This window comes from Chanos chanos, chromosome 3 (genome assembly GCF_902362185.1).
Source record: "Chanos chanos chromosome 3, fChaCha1.1, whole genome shotgun sequence".
Lineage (NCBI taxonomy): Eukaryota > Metazoa > Chordata > Actinopteri > Gonorynchiformes > Chanidae > Chanos > Chanos chanos.
This window is the reverse complement of record NC_044497.1, coordinates 41,882,129-41,905,589: the sequence shown is the minus strand read 5'-3', so window position 1 is coordinate 41,905,589 and position 23,461 is coordinate 41,882,129. Positions and strand designations below refer to the sequence as shown.

The 23,461-nt window shown below is 39.6% G+C and overlaps 4 protein-coding genes across 4 annotated transcripts; 3 read left to right on the top strand and 1 right to left on the bottom strand.

The window, feature by feature from the left end:
* Positions 1-3,571: 3,571 nt before the first annotated feature.
* Positions 3,572-9,223, top strand: skor2 (SKI family transcriptional corepressor 2). Its single transcript, XM_030769803.1, has 7 exons — positions 3,572-5,356; positions 5,952-6,015; positions 6,326-6,403; positions 7,969-8,034; positions 8,205-8,303; positions 8,457-8,524; positions 9,164-9,223. The coding sequence occupies exons 1-7, from the start codon at positions 3,572-3,574 to the stop codon at positions 9,221-9,223; spliced, it is 2,220 nt and encodes a 739-aa protein (XP_030625663.1).
* Positions 9,224-10,439: 1,216 nt separating this feature from the next.
* Positions 10,440-12,449, top strand: ier3ip1 (immediate early response 3 interacting protein 1). Its single transcript, XM_030768499.1, has 3 exons — positions 10,440-10,551; positions 11,037-11,138; positions 11,285-12,449. Exons 1-3 carry the CDS (start codon positions 10,461-10,463, stop codon positions 11,338-11,340), a joined length of 249 nt encoding a protein of 82 aa, XP_030624359.1. The 5' UTR covers positions 10,440-10,460; the 3' UTR covers positions 11,341-12,449.
* A 1,985-nt stretch (positions 12,450-14,434) lies between these two features.
* hdhd2 (haloacid dehalogenase-like hydrolase domain containing 2) lies at positions 14,435-16,840 on the top strand. The gene is made up of 6 exons (XM_030767866.1): positions 14,435-14,535; positions 14,639-14,847; positions 15,254-15,338; positions 16,156-16,372; positions 16,553-16,616; positions 16,728-16,840. Exons 1-6 carry the CDS (start codon positions 14,435-14,437, stop codon positions 16,838-16,840), a joined length of 789 nt encoding a protein of 262 aa, XP_030623726.1.
* An 802-nt stretch (positions 16,841-17,642) lies between these two features.
* katnal2 (katanin p60 subunit A-like 2) lies at positions 17,643-23,193 on the bottom strand. Its single transcript, XM_030769699.1, has 16 exons — positions 23,140-23,193; positions 22,529-22,599; positions 22,241-22,407; positions 22,068-22,101; positions 21,673-21,793; positions 21,439-21,537; positions 21,152-21,250; positions 20,861-20,938; positions 20,473-20,571; positions 19,758-19,821; positions 19,283-19,401; positions 18,873-18,964; positions 18,518-18,628; positions 18,188-18,350; positions 17,994-18,096; positions 17,643-17,782 (listed from the first exon to the last, which is right to left on the bottom strand). Exons 1-16 carry the CDS (start codon positions 23,188-23,190, stop codon positions 17,643-17,645), a joined length of 1,611 nt encoding a protein of 536 aa, XP_030625559.1. The 5' UTR covers positions 23,191-23,193.
* Positions 23,194-23,461: the final 268 nt, after the last annotated feature.

Sequence of the window (23,461 nt, the reverse complement as noted above, 5' to 3'; positions counted from 1 at the left end):
TTATGATGAAATAATCCCACATAACTGCAAGAGCAACACTTTAAATATAGAACCCACGTAATTTCCTAGATAGATATCACTGGATGAGTTCCCCTCTAAGTCCATGCAGACATCAGATGCCACTAATTTTCGGAAATTTAGTCCTGGGTCATTGGTTTTATGTCACACGTAACATTTTTGTAATGTTAAAACTCAATTGGGTTAAAGCGGTGAAAAAGCTAGGAAGATGTCCGGCCGGACTGTGCAGTGATTTGCACGGCGCGCAGTGCCTGGGACGAGACAATAGCTGGTGCGACGTGATCTAAATGAGGTTATGGGCGCAGCAGATGGGGCTCGTTCCTCGGTGTTATCAGCACGCGAAAGCTTTGAAAAACAGCCCCCTGTGTTCATTCTATTACTAATTGGAAAACATAAAGAGAAATTTTAAGCCGCATATCAGTTCATCACTTTCACACAGAACACTTTCTGATTTGTTCACAAAAGTGTGTGCAAAACTTAAATTTAAAGCCACGCAATGCATGACATTCGGGTGAAAAAAAGCAAAGTACATTCCATGGTATTTGTGACCGAAAACGCCTTTAAATAGATTTGGGTCAAACGTCGGTGAAATGTAAAGATATTCAGTGAGAGCATATATTACCACACTGGGCTATTTATATAATTTAATGTTAAAAAATCAAGACCTAATTTCATCCCCACAAATACATCATCATTTCTCAGGCACTCACTACACATCAATACCGCCACTTTATTGCTACAGATATTAATGAGAGTTTTCGTCTGCAAACATGTCTGCTTCAAATGACCACTTTTACCCTTTTGTACTTGATTGTCGTCGATAAGAGACATTTGGCCCTGGTAATGATGAAAAAATGACAGGTCTGCATCTCCCTGTCTACCCCCAAGCGACGTCTGTGACACATTGCGTATCTGAGTGCCTTGTATTCATGTCGGTTCTCTGAGTTGAGAGGGATACTGAAAATGAGAATCAAGTAGCTAGCCTTTTTTTCATGTAACATCTTCAGTCGTCAGCCTTCAGCCTTCCTCAGTCTTTTGATTTTTAAATTTGTAGTTTATGACCAGATGGCTTGCTAGGTGAGGAGAGTGTGTGTGTGTGTGTGTGTGAGAGAGAGAGAGAGAATAAAAAGTGAGAGGGAGTCTCAGAACTCTCAGAAATTGCGAAACTAAACAATAATTTGACAATCTAACGACATGTAAGAACTGAGAACTGTGGCGATGGGATTTCATTTGTATCATGAAGTAGGCATGCTTAAGCGTTTCAATGGTAATCTGACGAGATCACAAAAGTAACAGCAGAGACACGGGCTTTCGCACTGATGTTCCACATTTACGGCGTTGTTCATTTATATCGGCTGAAGTGGCGTGAATTGTCGTTACCTGTACAATTTTGGTTTACAGTCAACGGGATGTCACCTTCGATGAATACTTTTACCTTTACTTCAATCCCTTTTGGTGTTTTTACAGGCTATAGTTCCGCAAAGACGTTAGTATGATGTTTCCTTTGGATTTATGCCGTGTCATCAATGTGTCAACTGCTGTTATATAGGCTACATCAACTTAAAAATTTCAGTCCCGTTGTTGCGCATGGTGATAGACCAGAATCATTGTTGGTGTTTCTCTTATGTCTTCGATTGGACATCATATGGTGCGTGGTTTGGTGTGTTTTTCTCATTCAAATCGCAAACACACTGTCTTGGCATAGCCTGGAGCAAGGCGCGTGCTTTAGCCTCTCTTTAGTGTGTTGAGTAGCAGTTAGTGAAACGTCATTGGCTCCTCGCGTAAAGCCTTTTGAGCCAAGAAGCCAGTAGAGGGGCAGAGCAACGCCAATCAACTCACATCCAACAACGCCGGCGCGACATCTTTTAAACGGAATAAAGCAGCGTGAGATGTACAGTTACTCGCTCATCAGCGACTGCTAACTTATTGAGGAAGGGGACAAAGTCACCTTTTATACTGGACTTTTGTGTTTGTGTGTGATTACTGTCATCGATTGTCGTAGACCACGTTGTCTTGTAACGTCTTTTTGAGAGGGGCACAGAAATGCTTTTCATTTGGTAGCATTTGGATTTCTCCGAAAGTAACCGGAGGTAAGGTAGACTATTTGGTATTGCCAAGAAAAAAAATATTAATACTTTATCCGATTTAAAACATTACCTAGTCTTGATAAATACCACACTTAAACCACAATTCTGTGTATTTTTTAGGAGGCTGTTTTATCCAGTATTTTTTTAGCCGTAGTTCGATACTTCTTCTGCTTTTTCTGTTATTATTATTATTATTATTATTATTATTGTTATTACTGTTATTATTAATAATAATAATAATAATAATAATAACAACAATAATAATAATGTAAAATACCACCCGTCACAAATTACGAAAAGACAGAAGCTATTAGGCTTTACATACCGTACAACGATTTTGGCCTTGAGGTGATAAATCTATCATTGTCAGCCCGGGCAAGTGTAGCAGTGTTCAGAACACCGGACCAATTTAGCAAAGTGCCAAGGAAAATCTTTTATTTGTTGATTAAATGTAATTATTTTAAGATAGGTTAAGATGGCCTTCTTAACTCTCGGGTTTTGTATAGCTTGATAATATTTTCGTTATTATGCACCTTATTTTTAATTACAGCGATGAAAATAAGTAAAAATGTCAGAAGTATTTCAGTTAAAATTCAAAGCTACGTAAACTTAATGAGCCCGTTTTTTTATTTTATTTTTCAATAAAAACAAAAACGTTTCCCAGATCTCATTGTAGCCTACTTTTTTAAGATAGTAAAACTACAACATGATCTGATGTAATCGAGGACTTAAATAGGCCTACATGTAAATTACGAAAAATAATTTAATTTATAACAAATACATTTTAGATCGCATAGTTTACATTAAACCCATATTAATTTGGAATTTGTATAAATATATTACTTTCGTTTATCATTGAGAAGTGTCCGAAAATTTAACATAAATGCAAGTACATCGGTATGCACGAAAGAGATTTAAATTTAGAGCTTTAATTTTATTATGTAACAGTACATATATAATGTAACAAAAATAGTTGTCTTCACCCCTCTCAAATTCCGATAATCCTTAAATAATTTATCATTATTATTATTATTATTATTATTATTATTATTATTATTATTATTATTATTATTATTATTGTTGTTGTTGTTGTTGTTGTTGTTGCTGTTGTTGTTTTTGTTGCTGCTGCTGCTGCTATCATTATTATCATTAGTGCTCCTACCACTACTATCAATAAAAATAACAATAGTAATAGTAATAATAATAGTAATAATAATAATGAACTTTTGCACAGACTGTTCAGTTACTCTGTGTTATAATTATTATTACCTACATCTCCAAAAACCACATGGAAAAACATCCAAATTTGTAGGATTTAAAACTGTGTTCAATTTCATGTGCAATTATTACTGAATAAATGACGTCTGTATTTTCTTTCTTTCTTTCTTTCTTTCTTTCTTTCTTTCTTTCTTTCTTTCTTTCATTCATTTTTAAAACAGATTCACAACTAGATTCTTTTCAACAGCATGGAAAAGACCCTTCTCCCTGGACCCAACGACCTAGTGATGGCCAGCCCTCCAGCCTCATTCCAACAGGAGCCCCTCACCCCTCCCAGAACCAACCACTCTTCGTCCCTCAAGCCCAACCAGGTGGGCCAGGTCATCCTGTATGGAGTGCCCATTGTTTCCCTGGTGATTGACAACCAGGAGCGCCTGTGCCTAGCTCAGATCTCCAACACCTTGCTGAAGAACTACAGCTACAATGAGATCCATAACCGCCGTGTGGCACTGGGCATCACCTGTGTACAGTGCACACCTGTGCAACTGGAGATTCTGCGGCGAGCTGGCGCAATGCCCATCTCCTCACGCCGCTGTGGTATGATCACCAAACGTGAGGCTGAGCGCCTCTGCAAGTCCTTCTTGGGTGAGAACTCGCCGCCTAAATTGCCTGATAATTTTGCTTTTGATGTGACACACGAGTGTGCTTGGGGCTGCCGTGGAAACTTCATCCCCGCTCGTTACAACAGCTCACGGGCCAAGTGCATCAAGTGCTCCTACTGCAACATGTACTTCTCACCCAACAAATTTATCTTCCATTCACACCGCACACCTGAGGCCAAGTACACACAGCCCGATGCTGCTAACTTTAATTCATGGCGTCGGCACCTCAAACTGAGTGACAAGTCACCGGCAGAGGAAATGATTTTTGCCTGGGAGGATGTTAAGGCCATGTTCAATGGGGGCAGTCGCAAGAGGGCACTGCCATCGTCACACTGCCCCCCCATGGGTCCGGTCAAAGCCGTCAATTCTGTGTTACCGCACATGATCTCGTCTGAGCTGGGCCAGAAGCGAAGTAGGTTTGAGGAGGATGAGGACCTAGATGCCAGCAGTCTGTCTCCTCGTAAGAACCCACGCAGTTACCCTGTCATCCCTGTGCCCAGCAAAGGCTTTGGCATGCTGCAGAAGTTCCCTGCTACCTCACTCTTCCCCAGCCCCTACACCTTCCCAGCTTTCAGCTTATGTCAGCAGAAGAAGGATGACAACGAGACAGCCAATGGACAGAAAAACAGTACCCTCTCAGGTCTGCTGTGGCCTGGTCGGAAGGATACTTTCTATCCTCCGTTCTGTATGTTCTGGCCCCCAAGGGCCACCGGAGGCATCCCAATGCCTACCTACCTCCAACCACAGCCTAATGCCCTCTCTTCACTCACAGAAAACCCTTCCCTGAGGCAAGCATTCCTGGACCTGTCTGAACCAGCTGAGGCAGGCACTGGCATGGGGGCTAACCCCAGAACGGGAATGTTTGAGAACGAGTGCCCGCCTGTGGCTCCTGACTTGCGGCCTGCCTCTGAAGGCTGGCTCAAACTACTGGACACACCATCCTTGCAGGCCCGCAAATCCAGCTACCACTCAGCTTTTCGCCCGGTGGTTAAAGACACAGAAAGCATTGCCAAACTTCATGGCAACCTTGATGATTTTGGCCCCGAGAGGCACTTATCACCTGGTACCAGCTGTAGCTACCAGAGTGAGAGTGGAGAGAGTGATGAGGAGCAAGAGGTGGATGTGGAGACCAAGCAGGATGAGGAGCAAGATGATTTCAGCAGCAGAGCCCAGCAACAGCAACAGCAGCAGCAGCAGCAGCAGCAGCCGTGTAACCTACACTTGCGTGGGCTCAGTGATAGTGTGGCAGACAGGGGTACCATCCCCCCTGAAAACGCAGAGGACAAGCCTGGCTTACCTGTCAGCCCGCCAGCCTCCCTCAAAGTCCCCAGTCCTGTTCATGCCTCACTGGAGGACACAGCGTACAAAAATGTAAATATTCCCTCTAGGCACTTTAACTAATTATTATTTAAATGCAGCCAAGGACCAGTGTGATCCATATTCATAACAAGATTGATAGCCGGAGCTCCCTGCAGAAATGAAATATTCAGAGCGCTTTGATCCTGCCTAATAAGCCTGTTCGTGTTTTGTTTAATGGCGACATTATGTTTGGTCTCCTTTTGTTACTGCTGCCTATTAGCCCTTTTAATCTTTAACCTATCGGCATTACATTAACTAGGGGAACTGGAGTTGTCACTTGCAGCAATTATGGGGAGAAAGAAAAGCAGGGCAGCAATATCAGGCTACACACACGCGCAAATGCACTCGCGCGCGCGCGCGCACACACACGCAGATATGCATGATGATGCTAAACTTCAATTGCTAACCTTAGTCTGATCAAGATGAAAATGACCATAGTCAAAATTGTGTGTGAATCAATGTTAGAAAAAACATGCCGTAGTCTTTCAAGTGTAATGGACGCTGTGTTTTTGAGTAGTTAATGTAGTCGGTAATGTTTCTTACAACCTTTTGACCTAACTAGATCAATCAAATCTAAACAGTTGTTTCTGGTGGTTTATGCTTGAAGGTTCACAAAAGCAGAGAGGATGGGCTCCCTGCGTATGCGACCAAAGAGAACACAAATGTTTCCGGTGAGTGACAGACCTCCACCTTGTAATAGATGTGAATGTCATTGGTGGGAATTATTTCTTCAGTTTAAGATCTATTTGGTATAATCCTAATAAAATGATTTTTTTTTTATTACTGTATGCAATGAAATGAACCTGCTGATGGTCAGTGAAAAGGAAATATTTCCTTTGCTTTCCAGTTCCCCCTCATAAAACAAACGAATCAAATAAACCTATTTCTGTTTGCATGCATGCATATTTGTTTTCATGCATTCAGATAAGGAGCTAATTTAATGTTCTTTATACAACCTTAATACCTTGCTTTCTTTTCCAGATGAAAACAAAGAGCAGAGCAATTTCTTTGTCTCAGAAACAGAGGCATCTGGGCCAGAGTACTGGAGAGAGAATGCAGGTAAGAATACAAAAAAACTCCACTTTCTGTTCTGTTGTTATATGACACAACATTTACCGCAGATGGATGCAAAAATCATTTGTGTATCGCAGCTAGTACATCCCTGTGAGGATATTGGGATTAATCCAAATACATAGATGGAAAGGAAATATACTCCAACTACACTCTAAAATGGAGCAGCTCTCCACAATGTCATTGGAAAAACGTGTTCCATGGGGAGCCATTACAGTTCAAGAAGACAATCAGCTCAACACAGGGAAGGTGACAATCACCATTTGAACAATATCAAATGGATATAATTGCCTTTTCCTCGGCAAAATCTTCCATTACAAAGATCATAGCTTATTGCCTTTTATCTGTCAGGGAGACATTAAAAGTGTTTTATGACATCTATGCCAACATTTATATTATCCAGCCGATAATGATCTCCTCACATAATGTATAATATATTTGAAAAAATTACATGAAACAAATTAAATGAAACCACCTTTGCCTGATTGCTAAATGTCTCCAAGGGCTGTTAGGGACGTGATTAGAAGTTCTGATTCCAAAGAGTCTAAGGCAGTGTCTTAAAGAGAGTTCTGTTTCTTGGGAGAAAAATAATCTAATTTTCCATTTATGTAATGCAAACTGCCTTGGCTTTGACTATTCACGGTTAATTGACTGTCAAACGAGGTTGTTATCCTCAGGCAGTGTCTGCAAATTTGCTTGTCAAATGAGACAGAGAGAGGAGGAGAGCGGGAACAAGCACGCCTCCAAATGAAGAAAGCATGGCAGGGCTTAAGAACGCAAGACATGAAATGAGATGAGAAAGAATGAAAGGAGGTAGAACAGGGGGAGATTATGTACATGAATGTGCTGGATTGTTTCATTTAAGGCATTTGATTTACCATACAGCACAATGATATCTGACACACATTCCATAGATACATGCTGTAGCATTGATATGACAACTCCTCAGAATTCAGAAAATACAGGTCGGTAGTCAGGTTAAAAAAAAAAAGGTAAAAAATATCTTTTTTTTTATGACAACGGTGTTTATCTTTATGTGAAATAATAGCTTCAAAAAATGCTCTGTATCAGTAAACACACTCGGTACCAAATTCACAAAGTCATGCCTGAACACTTTGCTAACAAGATTCAGGATTTGTAGATTTTGAAATAAAGACGGCTAATGATTTTTCTTTTTTTCTTTCTTTTTTCTTTTTAACAATTAATTCTGTTCACTGCATTTCCTCAGTATGACTTTTTTTTTCAAGCTAATACTATACAAAGGATTTTCAAGCTAGATTTCTACAGGCTGGAGAATTATATTTGGTGATGTCTGCAATAAGAGCAGAGAAATCATAATTCTTGTACATGAAATACCTCTCAAATTATGTCTGGATTTATCAGGGTCGCTTTGTTATCAGATGCCGTACATGTTTGCAAAATACTGTTTGATCTGTGGTTGGATTGACATCTGCAGGCCTTTTGGTGAATTGCATGACTGGACTTGTAATAGTGAAAACTATAAATCCCTGAAATAATCATTTCCCCTCCTTTCCTCTGTAACTGAAAACCAGTGGATCAAAACCAAGACACGCACTCCCCTGCATCTCTGAAGAAAGATGTGGAGAACATGGAGAAAGGTACTTCACCAAACATAAATTGCAATCCAGAATGTTCTCTTCAAAACATCTTACTCGCGGTCAAATAGTTTGTATTTGTACGATAGACCATAGCTCTAATGCAAGGTCACTGTTTTTTATTTTTTAAAACTTTGTAAGTTTCTCAATTGTTCATCTTTTGTCTTTTTTAGAGGAACTTCAGAAAGTCCTTTTGGAACAGATTGATTTACGGAGAAGACTGGAACAAGAATTCCATGCACTTAAGGGCAGCTCACCATTTCCAGTTTTTCGTAAGTTGCCGTCTGACGCTCGTCACACTGTCTCTGAAAAAAAAAGTATCCGCACTATCTACAGTTTAATTTTGCAAAAAAATATTTAATTGCACTTTCATTAAGTTAGAATCATGCAGGTGCCATCAAATGAAGATGAACTTTTTCCTGCAGACAATTTTCAGGACCAGATGAAAAGGGAGCTGGCATACAGGGAGGAGATGGTGCAGCAATTACAGATGGTGAGGACTCTCTCATGAACATCACTGTGTCTGTTTTAGTACGAGAAAGCCAAAATGGAGAGTGGCACTATTCTACTGGATTCATACAATATATTCAAGGCATTTAAGATATGGGAATACCAGTGTGCTATGAGAAATTATATATAATACAGGAAAATAATGAACTATAGAATATTAATAATATTAAATTGCAGCCATCAAATATGTTGTTGAACAGTGAAGCTGTTGTTTGAATATGGTCTGGATTTTGCTGTCGAGAACTAGATCAACACTGTATTGCAGTGGGGTATCAATCACGTTTGCTTCTGGTGGGAAACAGTGATGTTTGCAGACTGTGTTTGTTTACACTGTCATTTCAACATCATCATTCACTCCAGAAGAGAATATTCCATATGCGAGAGTGCACATAAAATGACAGATTGATGTTTTAGATTAACAGAAGCATTTTTGAAGATTTAGATCTCAGTTTAATCTCCAAAATGTTTGTTTCAAAGGCACATTAAGACTTCAAATTCAATCCTGATCCTGAATGTAAATATTTTAGTCTTTACACCCTTATTATAATTTTTTATAATTTGTTGTGAGGTGATTTGTTTGTATAAAATAACTAATATTAATTTCTTTGATACTGATCAACAGATTCCCTATGCAAACATCATCAGAAAAGAAAAGATTGGCACACATCTAAACAAAAGCTAAACGGTAAGTAGCAAAAAGCCCGTTACATTTTATGGAGCATGAGAGATTGACTATTTCAAATATAAAAAAATTCATATATTAGAAAGAGACAAGATAATCATATTATATTTTCCAGACACTTCACAGAGCTTCTGAAGAACAGCGTTGCCCTTGACCCTCTTCGAAAAACACAGAGGTGTACACCACGATCATCCATGATAATTTCCACAATGCAACAGAAGCCACCTCTTCCCTGTACACTGGACTCTCAGAACAACCAAACAAAGACTCTGATCATGACCAATAAGGCAACATGTAATGACCTTCTGCAGTGTGTGTTGAACTATGTACATTACCCTGGAGGAAACTACTGAAACACTCCTGCACAGACATCCATGGAGTAGAAGAGTACGCAGCTACCAGTGTTACACAATTTATTCTCACTGAACAGTTCTTGTACAGTTAACCCATATTTGTTTATTTATTTGTCCATTTATGAAGACTTAATCTTGTATTAAAACTCTGGCTTTGGAAATAGTTATAAACAAAGAGGAGAATCCAGAGAAAAACACGGCACAATGAACTTATGTCTGCGAACAATTAACCAAACTTCTCTTGTTTTGTCAGTTAAAGTAAAACATTGACATGAATACAAAACGAAGAATGTTATTATGAACTGTTAATGCAAATGTATTTAAATATGTTCTTGTAGTTTCTCTACTATTTATGTGGATATTAAAAGTCTATACAATATGAAACCCCAAGACTTTTTTTTATTGAGGATTCACCCCTCGCCTTCCCTGGTCTTTAAAATAGTACAGTGCTGGTTTTGCTCTATGCGACGGACAAAGGGAGCAAAGGTCAGTCTGTATATGAGCTCAGTAGAACAATTCTTCTCAATTCTGTTGATCATAGAAAGGATGATATTTTAAATGAACAGAAAATATAGACGTTACTCTCACTTACACTCTTCCAATGTCCATTCTGTTGTATTGCATGCAATGAACAGAACAAGGCTGCTGCTTGGTTGTGATATAAGATTATTTGTACGAAAGGCGAGCAACAACAAAACTGAAAGACCTGTCTTTCCGAACTTGGCGATGGATGTGTATACATATACTTTTAAGTGACCCATCTGCTGTACGCTCTGTAATTTCATCGCAGCAACACGATATGTATTTCGGAGCGAAATGACGCAAAATCTTGACGTCGCCGCTCCTTCCGTACTTCGTCAGCACGTCAAGGAGAGAGTGCCAACATGGCGTTTACTCTGTATTCTCTAATTCAGACTGCAATTTTGTGTACAAATGCAATTGCAGTGTTACACGAAGAAAGATTCCTCAGCAAAAGTAAGTATGTCACCGTGTTTCCGTCACTGAAATAATTAGATATGTTGTTATTTTCAAATCTCTGTTCCTGCTTGACTAAATCCTCAGGCTAGACTTGGACCAGCTAACTATTTAGCTTCAGTACTAGCAACCAACAGTGAAGTAATTTCCGAAATATTTGGTGCCATTGATGAAAATGTGCAAACATGTGCAAACAAGCCCAACAAGAATGGTTGACTTTAATAATCAGAGACAAAGCTGTTTGTATGCTAGGTAGCATACGTAATGCTAACATAGCAAAGCAACTGTGCAGTACCCTTGCTAATACATACTAAGTAACATCTGCTGAGTGTAACCAACGAGATATTGCGTTCGCCATTTGATTGGAATAAGGTCATACAACATCCACTTCATTCTGTGGTAATTCTGCTTTGTTGAAATGTAAATTTATTTTTTTCCTGCTTTCACAGAATCACAGTGTAACTGACGAATTGTCTTTGTTTTAGTCGGATGGGGAGCTGACCAAGGCATCGGCGGTTTTGGAGATGAACCAGGCATTAAAGCACAACTATTGAATCTTATTCGTTCTGTCAGGACCGTTATGAGAGGTACACAAGCTATCAAAGACCACAACAATCAAGTTTGCTATTGGAATTTGTTCTTGTAAACATATTGTAGTTTGTAATATGTCACTGTAGTTAGTAACAAAGTGGGTGTCTAAACGCCAGTAATGTTCGATCTTCTCTCTTTACAGTGCCCTTGATAATTGTAAATTCGGTGTGTATCGTGTTACTACTGCTGTTTGGATAACAGAAGATCGGATGGTACCCATCGTCAACACAGAGCAAGATTAAATGGCAAACGAAAACATGGACTTTTTTTATACATTTATTGTAACTGTACACAGTTATTTTGTTGTCGCTATCATATGCCCCACTATGGTATCCTGAAAGACTCACAGCCATTCTTGGATTCTACAGATGACGCTTTAAACCTCCTAAATGATTCATATCTTAGTGTATCTATGACAGTAATTTCCTGGTATTATGTTAAGGCTTATTGTTTACAATTTTTGTGAATAAATGTACAGATTGCTACTGGTTAAAAACTGTCACTGGGACATTGGCATTTCTGGTCATGGACAACATCCAGTAAAATTCAGCACTGGGGCATAAGCTGCAGGAGGCAGTGGTCAGGGGTTCATTTTGCTCTCAGACATTTCATTCTATGCTACGTCTCCCTTATCACCTACATTGTCATCTGCAGCAAGACGCTGTTAGCTGAATAGCCTTTGAGGCACTGTGGCACAGCTGTCAAAGTCTCAAACTGACAAGATACTCAAACTGATATAATCTAAAAATCTTAAAGGTAAGATTTAAGGGAACGTTTAGTATGATCGAGCATATTATTTTGTGGTTGAATCATCATTTGTTAAAGGAGAGTGCAATTGTAAATGAATATTCAGGAGGGGATGAGTTTTTTATGATGATTTCCAGAACTGCTGGCTCTGATATGCTGATAGGCTCAACTTTTTAAAGAATAGGTATTCAAACAAAATATGGTTTAATGTGTGACAGTGGAGCTACTTTGAAGTAGCATGTACTGTCTTAATCCATTGTACTCAGTATTTGCATTTGATTTTCTCCCTGATTTTAATAAACCGAATATTCTAGTTCTCCTTATGTGACCTGAGCCCTGGGACCTGATTAGTTTTAATGTTATAGCTAATATAAGTATATAAAGTTTTTTTTTAAAATTGGTATTGCAGCATACAATTCATTAATTTGTGGTTGAAGTTCAATTCTGCATTTTTGGCTTCATGAATATATGTACATGGCCAGTGTGGTGACAGTTGCAGTATCACATTTTTAACTGCTGAATTAAAGACAGTCACTAGGTCTAATGAGTGGTCCTCTAAATATCGATCACATGCTAATTTATTGGCTCTTTCTTGTCACTGCCCTCAAAAGTTTTGCCAAACAACCATCTTAGAGAAGTTGTTGGAAAAATCTCAAGAAGCCTTGTAGAAAAAAATAAATAAAAAGATAAAAAAAAATTTTCAGCTAATCTCTGGACTGTGCACTCTACCAGGCCATTAACAATGACAACTGTAGCCAATGACATTAGGAGACTTTTTATTAACAGTAGTGCACCCTAAATATGTGAAAGACAGATAATATGTTGCATTATGACCATATGTTTTTAAGAGCGATTAAAGGATAAACCCTCTTTAATATGAGTTTAGCTCCCATAATCTTTGTCTAAGATTATGTGGTTTTATTTTTTGTAAATTTGTCAGTAGTGATACCTTTCTGTTCTCCATGGTCCACATTTAAATATTTTGTGACATTCAAAATTCATAAATATCCTCATGATGTCTGTGCCATTTAAGTATAAATGCAAAAGAAAATATGAAGAAAAGAATACTTCCCAAAACAGATATGACAACATTACACATTTTGTTGTTAGTGCTATTTGTTAGTGATAAACGTGGAAGGAATCATGTTGCAGGATCAAGAGAAAACGATATTTTGAAAAGAACTACCGGTAAGTATGTTTCCAATACAAACAAGAACCGAGTGCCTGGAAATGGCCTCGCGTGTAGATTGACAATATGCAAAGAGGTTTTCAGCCCTAGTGATAAACCTTTCTGAAATTTTAAATCGATTAATGTACCATCTAATGCGATACATCTGCTTGTAGTTAGTGGAATACATATGTTTTTCTTTTAATAAGTGATTAATCTGTTCCATGGCTAACCCTCTTAAGTGATTTTACCAGAGGCCTATGCGCTCACTGGAAACAACATTTTTCATCTCTCTCTCTCTCTCTCTCTCTCTCACTCATTCACTGTACGCCCCAGCCAGCCCTCACTGCGAGTGCAATTTTACAATAAAATGAACTCCATATTAAAGCAGACACACTAAGAACACCTCCAGCTTTCACTAAAACACTAATCGATTAAGAAAATTTTCAGATATGGAAATGAGACAGGCAAATGAAAGGACAGCTTGTATAATGGGTCTTGATGAATGGGAGGACCCTACCGGTAGGAATTATCATAACCACAGGGTTGCAGGTACATTTGACAGTGGAGGGAGATGTATGTAAATATGTCGTCTTCAATGTTACTTTCCTTTTTGTCCGTTATCAATTGATCTCTCAGCGCAAAAGTCTAAAGTGTCCAGAGTATCGTGCATAAAGTCTTTATCTGAAAGAAAATGGTATCTCGCTAGGTGTCTGTACTGTCCGACTTTGCGATAGCTGTTTCAGCTCCGCACCTAAAACAAAAAGCTGGAGGTTTCACTAATGAATGTTCTTGCGTTTCCTAATTTACTCATCAACATTTCAGACCGCGGTGGTCTTACATGTTTGCTTGATTTTGTCAGGCTGGTTCATGCTATCTTAACCACATTCACTATTTTTGGCAAATAATTAAATAATTTTTAGGATACTAAACCCAGATTGATGTCAAACACAGATCACATGTAGTAGAGTTTTGGCGTGTGCTACAGGGCATGTCATTGTAAATAATCCAGACATACTTACGTTGAAAAAGAGTATTACTTGCTTGACATGGGCTGATTACAAAAGCCCAAAAACTCTAAATAATAGAGGATGATCAGCATGGGTTAAATGATTCTTAGTGGCATTTTGTATAATCTCAAATTTTTCCTAGATTAATACAAACACTAAATCTATGTTTTTAATTGTAACAAAGCTTCTGTTTGGTGGCCAGTTACCACAGGATCCTCTTGGTTATCTGTGCTATTTGCATGTGATTGCTGAGGCTTAAAATGATGGTTTGAAAACACCTGATGCATTAGGCTTCTTCCAAACAGGAAACCTGGATGTAAAGAATACAGCAACACGTTTTCTTATGGTGTGATTGACAGCTGATGCTATGGCGTCTCGCTGCGCTCTGAAAGCAGTGCTCATTGACTTAAGTGGCACACTTCACATTGAGGATGCTGCTGTGCATGGGGCACAGGAAGCCCTTACTAGGTTAGTAAAATGCATCCAACACCAGTTATGGATTAGTGTTTGCTCAGAGAGGTTTTCCTTTTATGTTGCTCTGTAATATATTCCCTTAATTTTATTCATGTAGATTACGGAAGGCCCCAGTGGCTGTGAAATTTGTGACTAACACAACGAAGGAGTGCAAACGGACACTTCTCGAAAGACTTCATCGGCTAAACTTTGACATAAAAGAGCAAGAGATCTTTACGTCATTGACAGCAGCCCGTAACTTAGTGGAGCAGAAGGCGGTGCGGCCCCTGCTGCTGTTGGAAGACAGTGCTTTGGAAGACTTCAGCGGTGAGTTGGAGATGGATGTTCATTAGATTAGTGCCTATCTTCAGGCTCGTCCAGAGAGGGCACAAGAGCCACTTGAGCCTCTGGTACTGCATTGGCAGCACCGCAAGCTTTCTGTGTGAGTCCAAATGGTTAACCAATATATGAAAGGCCAATTGATAGTGCAGCGTAGCTAGCTGTACTCCTGGAGATCTACTCTGCTGCATGTTTGTGGTCACACCCCAATTTTAAAATAAATCTCTGTATTTTTCAACATCTTCATTAGCTGAAATATATGTTAGCTTTGGGTTGAAACAAACCTTTAAGGTGACAGGAGGAAGGCAAGTCACTGTTACCCTTTTAAGTGTTTATCAAAAGGAAAAAAAGTTGTTTGCTGAGAGGAATTCTAGGTTCCTTGTTTGTGTTGCAGGTATTGAGACTTCTGACCCAAATGCAGTGGTGATTGGATTAGCACCTGACCACTTCAACTATCAGATGCTCAACAAGGCTTTCAGGTTACTACTGCAAAGTAGACACTGCAAACACTTTGAAGGGCATGTCATGAGAACAACTATCCCCAAGTACAACAGTTCACCTACATATAACAAGGGAATGTACTAATGTTCATGTATTAGTGGCCACCTTACAGCTACAAACACTAGCTCAAAAGCATATCTGAGCAGATTTTTCAGGAACTGGTTCCACCTTTTTTACTGTCTCAGTCCTCACATGTATTTTGGTCATTGAGTGGAATGTGTCTGTCTTTGGTAACTATTGGAAAACCTTAGCTGTCTTCAGTGGTTGAGGATAAATTATTCACCACTTAAATTTTAGCATACACATCCTTTAAACATGGTAGCAACTAACAAACTTTAATTAGCAGGGTACAAAAGTCCTCAGTAACTGACACATATACTTTTTTTTACCAATGTATGGTCAAATGTAGCTTATTATCTTTAATGTAAATGATGCTCTAATGCTCAGAATGCATATCCTTTTTCAGACCCACCATTGCATTCATTGAGACACAGGCTGTACCTTAAGGCATGCTTTCAAAAATGCTGATAACTTCAACTGAAAATTTGAGACATCAAAAGACATTTCATACACAGTTGATGTTATTGATGCCTGTGAATGTAATTGTACTGAAGACTTGTTTGTTAGCTTGTTTACAAGTACAGCATTTACATTTTTTTTATTTTGCAGAGTGAATACCTGCCCAAATTAGTTCCAGTCTCTTATTTTGCACCTCATACATGTCCTAATGCAGATTTTACACTCTTACTTTGCTGCCTTCCTTGTGTGGACTATCTAACACCATGTTTTCTGTAGGCTAGTCCTAGATGGTGCTCCTTTGATTGCAATCCACAAAGCAAGGTACTACAAGCGGAAGGATGGTCTAGCTTTGGGCCCTGGTCCATTTGTAACAGGACTGGAATACGCCACTGACACTCAGGCCTCTGTAGTGGGAAAACCAGAGAAAACCTTCTTCCTGGAGGCCCTCCGGGACTTGAAGTGCTCTCCTGAGGAGGCAGTGATGATTGGTGATGTGAGTGTGCTTCTGTGTCTGTTAGAATGTGATTAGGATATGATTTTATGTAGTAGAGTTATTATGAAGGAAAACAGGGAACATCTGGTTGCTTGTAATTGTAACAGTCTCAGCCCATGTATTTGTGTTGTTGGTGTATGTTCTCTATATCAGACATCCAATCTCTCTGAACTCTTACAGGATGCTAGAGATGATGTTGGAGGAGCTCAGAACACAGGCATGCGGGGAATATTAGTCAAAACTGGTACGAAATGAGCACAAAACAGTATGCTCTCAATTACACTGAAATTCTTTCCCACCTAACTGATACAAATATGGTGCTAGACAATAAAACTGCACTGTATGTTGTCCTCAGGAAAATACAGGGCTGGGGATGAAGGAAAAATCAACCCTCAGCCATATCTGACCTGTGAAAGCTTCCCTCAGGCAGTTGACCACATCCTTCAACACCTCGTCCAATCAGCGTGAGCTGTCTAATTTTGATTTGAAGATATGTCCTGCATCAGAATATCTAACACGTGTGCTATCATACAGATGTCAGTGTCAGATTCGTATGGTATTAATAAAAAGTGTAGAGTTCTGAGATACTTGAACAATCTTGGTTAACCTTAGAGCACTGTCAAATTCTTAAACAGCACCCTGTTGTTAAGTATTTTAAGTTACTGCTGTGAAGGCTGATGGTAAATAACTCTGTCCAGGTCACGGGCTGTTTCAGAGACTGTGTATATTGACTGACACTCCTCTTGTGTTGCCTCTGTCTATGCACATATCATTCATGCAAGAAATGCAGATTCCATGTGGCTGTGCCTTGTCTCAGATACTTTACTTCTCTAAATTATGTTTCCTTTTTTTAATGTTGCAAGTTATAGTATGATGAATCACAGACAAATAAATGTGTGTGTAAATGGGTTACAATTTTCGGTTGCAATTTTGTTTTTTTATACGCATTTATGACTACGTATGACTTGCCACACATGCAAAAATAGAAAAATAAAAACACAAAAAAGAAATACAACAAAAAATATTTTAAAAAGTCTATCAAGAAATAAGTTTTTTTTTTAACAGATACATTACAATATTTTTTTTCTGAAAAAGGTGGAGGATTGATGTCTTATTTATTTAAGCTGAGCCTTCTGTCCTCTTGAAAGTTTACAGTACAATTTATTGGCCGTCAAGGTAACTGGTTGAGAATGCTCAGTAGAGTTAATAAGAAGAGATTGCATAGAGTGCAGTTTGGAGTCTTTGAAAAATGCCAGAGCATGCTGCTGACTCACACAGACTCGTACTCTCTCTCCCAGGCAGCGTATTTATCAGTCAAAGTCCTGGCAGAAGGTTTGGTATGAGTGATCACCTCCAAAAAATCTGTAGTGGTCACCGTTTCTAGTTCAATCACAGGCATGTCTGGGTTACCTGTGAAGAGATGTGATTTACTGTAGCTATAGGGTGTCTTGACAGACTCTGTAGTGTTGTGCATTAAACATCCTTGTGCAGAGAAACTGTAGGTAGATAGGTGGATTTTTCTCCCTCATAAAAATTTGACGTTTTACTGATTTGGCCAATGTGAATGTGCTACTACAGCAGGTAAGTATATAAGGGAAAAGAAGTATTAAATTCTTCTTACCCTCTTCGTGATTCTCAAGGGCATCAAATATTTTCCGAACAGGGCGCATTGCAGCCTCCTTGCACACCAGCTTAATGTCTGACCCGGAGTAGCCCTCGGTTTCCTTAAAAAAATCAAAGTGAAAATTGTACTGCCGTATCAGTTTGTCTTATTAGGCCACAGAATGCACTGGAGGTCCAGTCTGTCTCACTCACCTTCGCCAGCACGTCATAGGCCAGCTCAGTACGCAGCTCTACTCCTCCTGTGTGGCTGAGAGGAGGCAGCCAATGGCAGATCATTGCCTCCCTGGCAGGTGCAGAGGGAAGGCCAACTAGGATCCTCTTTTCCAGGCGTCTCAGCATGGCATGATCCAACTCCCTGAGGAAGAGAGCATGTGTATGTGAGTTTGTTTATATATATATATATATATATATATATATATATATATATATACACACACACACACGCATAGATTCTAGAACCCTGACACGCATCAGACATGAAAGTGGCCAATGAGAATAGAGTGTATAGAGTGTAGAACTAACCAGGGCAAATTTGAAGCTGCCAGCACAAACACGAGGTCATCGGAGCGTGACAGGCCGTCCATCTGAATAAGGAGCTCGGTCTTCATCCTCCTACTGCCCTCATGTTCACCACTGGGACAAGACAGTCAGTAAAGAGTAGACTCTCATCAAACTGAATCCCCATAGTTTATATTATAGAACCCACATTTCTCTGTAAACATTTAAAGATTATTTGAGACGGACACTCAGAACCACAGGCTTTAATGGATTCCATACAATAAAACAACACATAATTCTAAGTTTCTTAGGAAACTTTCAGTTTCTTAAAAACTGACCAATCGAAACAACGTTACCCGATTAAAAACTTTGGCCCTACCTTTTACCAAAGCCTCTGTGACCCATCACTGACTCCAGTTCGTCTAGGAAGATGGTGGATGGGGCGTGATGACGGGCTAGCTCAAACAGAACCTGAGGAGGAGAAAATACACTCAGACTTTCACACACATCATTTCTCTTCCGTCTTAGTTATTTTTTAAGTATGCTCCCGGTGAAGCATTGCAAAAACAAGCTATAAGCTAATGAAAAAAAAAAAAAGTAATCCTTTTTGTCCAAATACATTGAGCATCTTAATGTCGATTATACTTCGTCTTGTCAAGCCCTTCAGCATATAAATATACAATTCCTTTGATAGTAATTGTACTAACTGCACCTACAGTTTTAATAGTGGGTTCATTTCCTACTACATACATGGTGATGTAGTGTGGAGGGACGACAGGAGCCACTTACTCGGACCAGCTTCTCTGAGTCTCCTCTCCACTTGCTGACAATGCTGGATGCTGAGATGTTGAAAAATGTAGTGTTGCACTCAGTGGCTACAGCTTTGGCAAGCATAGTCTTGCCTGTTCCTGAGAGATATCGAGGTAGAGGACAGTAAATATTTGGGTTGAAGTACAAAACAATAATTAAAGAAGTCTGCTGAAAGTAAGAGGTTGTGTGAGACACTAAACCATGGATAAATACATACTGGAAAGGAATGAAGAGGAAGGGAGGATAAGGAAGGAATTAAAAACGGAAAAGAAAAGAACAGAGCAGCTGGGTTCAGCAGCTGACTGAGGCATAATGATTGAGTCTCACTATTGGCTATGTGTGTGTGCCACTCAGCTTTATAAATGGATGATGATATGCATTAGAGCGATGCAGTAAATGTTTCTTGACTTGAATACCTTCATAAAGGCAAAGCATGTCGATGATCAACACTGACCTGGTGGCCCATACAACAGCAAGCCTTTCCAAGGAGAAAGAATGCCTGTGAAGAGCTGGGGGTACTGTGGACAGAAGAGTGAGAAGTTACACTATGAGCATTTCATTCCACACATGTTAGGAGAACAGTTTGTGACATATAGATTTGTGATGTGGGTACTGCATTGATGGACCTATTGAGTGCTTTGGCTGGCAATGGTCATCTGTTTCTTATGTAGAAACTGTATAAAATTAAGCAATAAATACTCTGCATTGACATCTAATCACTGAGCTGCTGAATGCTTAGATAATCCTGGACTAATAGGTCTTTGGTGGGGTGAGGTCATCTTAGCAACCTGTGACACGTCAATACAACCACTGTCTGATGGAATAAAAAGTCAAAATCCAATGCCATAAAGGGTACAGAAAGTAACAGAAATGTCTTCAGCTTCACTGCTCCAAATAAACTGCTAAGTTCCCTAGACTCAATAGGAAAGACAAAACAATGCTTATGTTTTCTGTGTCAGGACCTCAACACATATTTGTTGTCATTACCGTAGTAAACAGGGGACGCGGGAAGGGCGATGAGGGCCAGATTGGGTGGTATTCAGGTATGGATTTAATGTCACTTTAAGAAATAACCTGGGCTTTGTTTCCGCTCCCCTTTAGTAGAGATATATTCAGAATCGAAGGCGAGCGGCGGCTTGAGAAATACCACAATGTTTAGCAACCAGCACCTTAATGGGGTAGACGACAGCCTCTTTGACTAATCGCTTGGCAGCCTCCAGGCCTATAATGTCGTCCCAGCGCACGTTGGGGTTGTGTAAATAGATATCCTTTAGGAGGAGACAGGGAGAGAGATAGCACACAGAGCTTCATTAATACACCATCTATGTTGTCTCTGTATGTGTGCCTCCTCACTGACACACAGACCCACACACACACACACACACACACACACACACTGATGTGTTTTCAGAGGCGCTTTTTAAGGATAAAGAGGATGGCTCTTCACTGCTCTCCAGTGTTCAGATAATGTAACTGACTGAAAGCATTTTGCTTAAAGGTTCTTACATACTTATTTTTCATTCTGGAAAAGGAAGAGTTCCAGTAAACATCACTCACCCTGCTAATAATAGCCATTAGCTCCCTCATCTCATTATTCACCCCAGTGATGGCACTGATGGGTTTAAGAAGGCGTTCCTGTGGGCAGTGAAAACAGAACAAGAGAGAGAGAGGGGAAGAATTCTCAGCTAACCTCATCCTGAAAACACATTTGAGCATTGTTTGTTGCTTTTAATGAACAGCTGTTCTTCTGTTCTTTTGGAAAGCTGTACACAGAGTAATCCTGACAATATACAGTCTCAGTACACAAGCCTTTGAGTTAACAGCTGCATAATCAAGCAGGTAACTTACAGAGGGGTCTGCATTGCAGGACAAGCTGTTCAGCCCAGCTTCATTAGAAGCTCCTTTGATGGTCTCCTGGATGAGATTTCGATAGTCTACTGGAGGACACTTCAAGGGAACAGACCAAATATCAAATTCCTATGTTACTTTGACTTTAAAGAAGTATAATTAAAAAGCTCGATGAGCACTGATTTCAACAATCGAGAAGTGCTAGGCATGACACCAAGAACACAGGTTAGTAACTTGTAAGCTCCATTCCTGTGGATCCTTTGATCAGCTGTTATATACACACTTACCTTCTTTATTTGTGTTCCCTCACCCTGTCCATTCCTGATGATTGGGGATACATTGAGGCCAAACTCTGTTGTTTCAGATGGTGATAAGCGGCCATTCTCCTATAATTGACATGTAACCATGCAACCATGATTTAATTGCTAATTTACCCACAACACTGCTGAACTCTACCCCGTGAAATGATCAAGTTTGACTTGGTTTCACATTCTGTCAAGTAGAAATGAGAGAAAACTTACATTGCCAGCTTTACTGGAGTCTCTCGCAGTCACCTTAGACTCTGTTCTTTTGACACCACTTCTGCAGTTGAGCTGCTGAGTGGAGTGTATTCTGGGCAGTGTCTGGGTCACACATGGGGTCCTTTAGCACACAGAACACATACATTTACAATGAACAATGCAAAGGAAATGGATGCTTGATGTGCTTTGTGTGTAGATGGTAATGCTTCCACTTAAACGTTTCAGGTGACACAAACTAGTGATCCAGCTTCATACAAAACTTACCAGAATCTTAAACATTTCTGAAAATAAGATTATAGTGTGTTGGGTTAGCACAGTTAGAATACCATCCTTCCTAGTTCCAGCATCCAGAAAGAGGGCTTTGTTTACAGGCTTTATACTTAATATATGCTCACCTCTTTTTACCACAACTTTTTGCAAGTCTCTCTCCTGAGTAAAAAGAGAGCAGAGAATAGAGTGTGTGAAATAGTGGAACAGCTGTTAGTCAATAACTTTTAAAAACATACTAGAACAGAAGAGGAAGAAGAAGAAGAGGAAGAAGAGGAAATGGGAGTTATATTCATGTTACCTGCCTCTGGTAGTTTCTTTGTTATTTTTGGATATTTCTGAAACTTAATGAAGTAATAACTCTCGTACTCCATGAGCACTGTATCCAAGTCCACATTATCACACACTTCAAACCTTCGCAAACTAAAATTGGTCTCCTGTTCCAGAGCACTTGCAGCATCCATGTACCTATGATGTTTGGGAAAAAGTTGCAAGAAAAACAGTACTCTGGTCAAATTTGCATTTATTTATCAAGAATTCGAGTGATTGTAAACATACGTCACGGACACTGAGTGCTGAGAATTCTTACCCTTCCTCCATTAAATGGTGAAATATCAACACAAGCAAATTTCTTCTTCTAGTCTCTGTCCTCATCTCATCCTAGATAGAAAAGCTGTTTTTAGGAGGCAAGTATTGCATTTAACATAAATGATCCAATTTCTCTCTTACCGCTCCCCTTATGTATCACTCAAATAAAAGCAAGAACGATGTACAGATCAGGCCAGTCCAAACGATGGCGCCAAACATCTTTGCACACAGATGAAAACGAGTAATGTGACTGGTTGTCTAGGCAACATGGGACTCCGTGTCCAATGACGCATGATTAGCAGATCAACCAATTTACTTTTAAAAAACAAATAACTTAGCAAAATGTCTGGAAACGATATAGCTTATCAATAGCCCCAATTTCTCTGTCAAACGATTTTTCATTAAATCCCGTTTGCGTACCGGTATTAACCAGTTATCTCAATAAGTTTGGTTCAAGGATCAAAGTGAGTAAGCTAACAAGCCGAAGCTGTCCCTTAGTTGGGTTGCCAATTTATTTCGAAAAATTCACATTAGGGCGGGATGGAGGACGCACATTATTGAGGGCAGAGTGAGGTTTAATCTGCATTTACCGGACAAACTAGCAACACTCACCGCTTCCCTTGCCTGGTTAGCCGTTTTTATTGCTTGATATGAAAGCTCCATTGTACATCGAAGAGCAGTAGCGAACGTAATTGGTAGAACCCTGAGATGAACCTGTGTTGCACACGCAGATGTCACCCTGCTTGGAAACCAAGCCATTCATTGGTCGCCAAAAAAGTACGTCTGTGCGAGAAAAGGGTAGGAACTCTTTGGTAAAGGGAGGGTGGGGGCACATACTGAAACTATTAAAATGGCATGATAACAAAGTGTCAGTGAGATTGGCCTCGAGACGATTTGATATTGGTGATAGTTTTTTTGAACAAATTGAGACCTG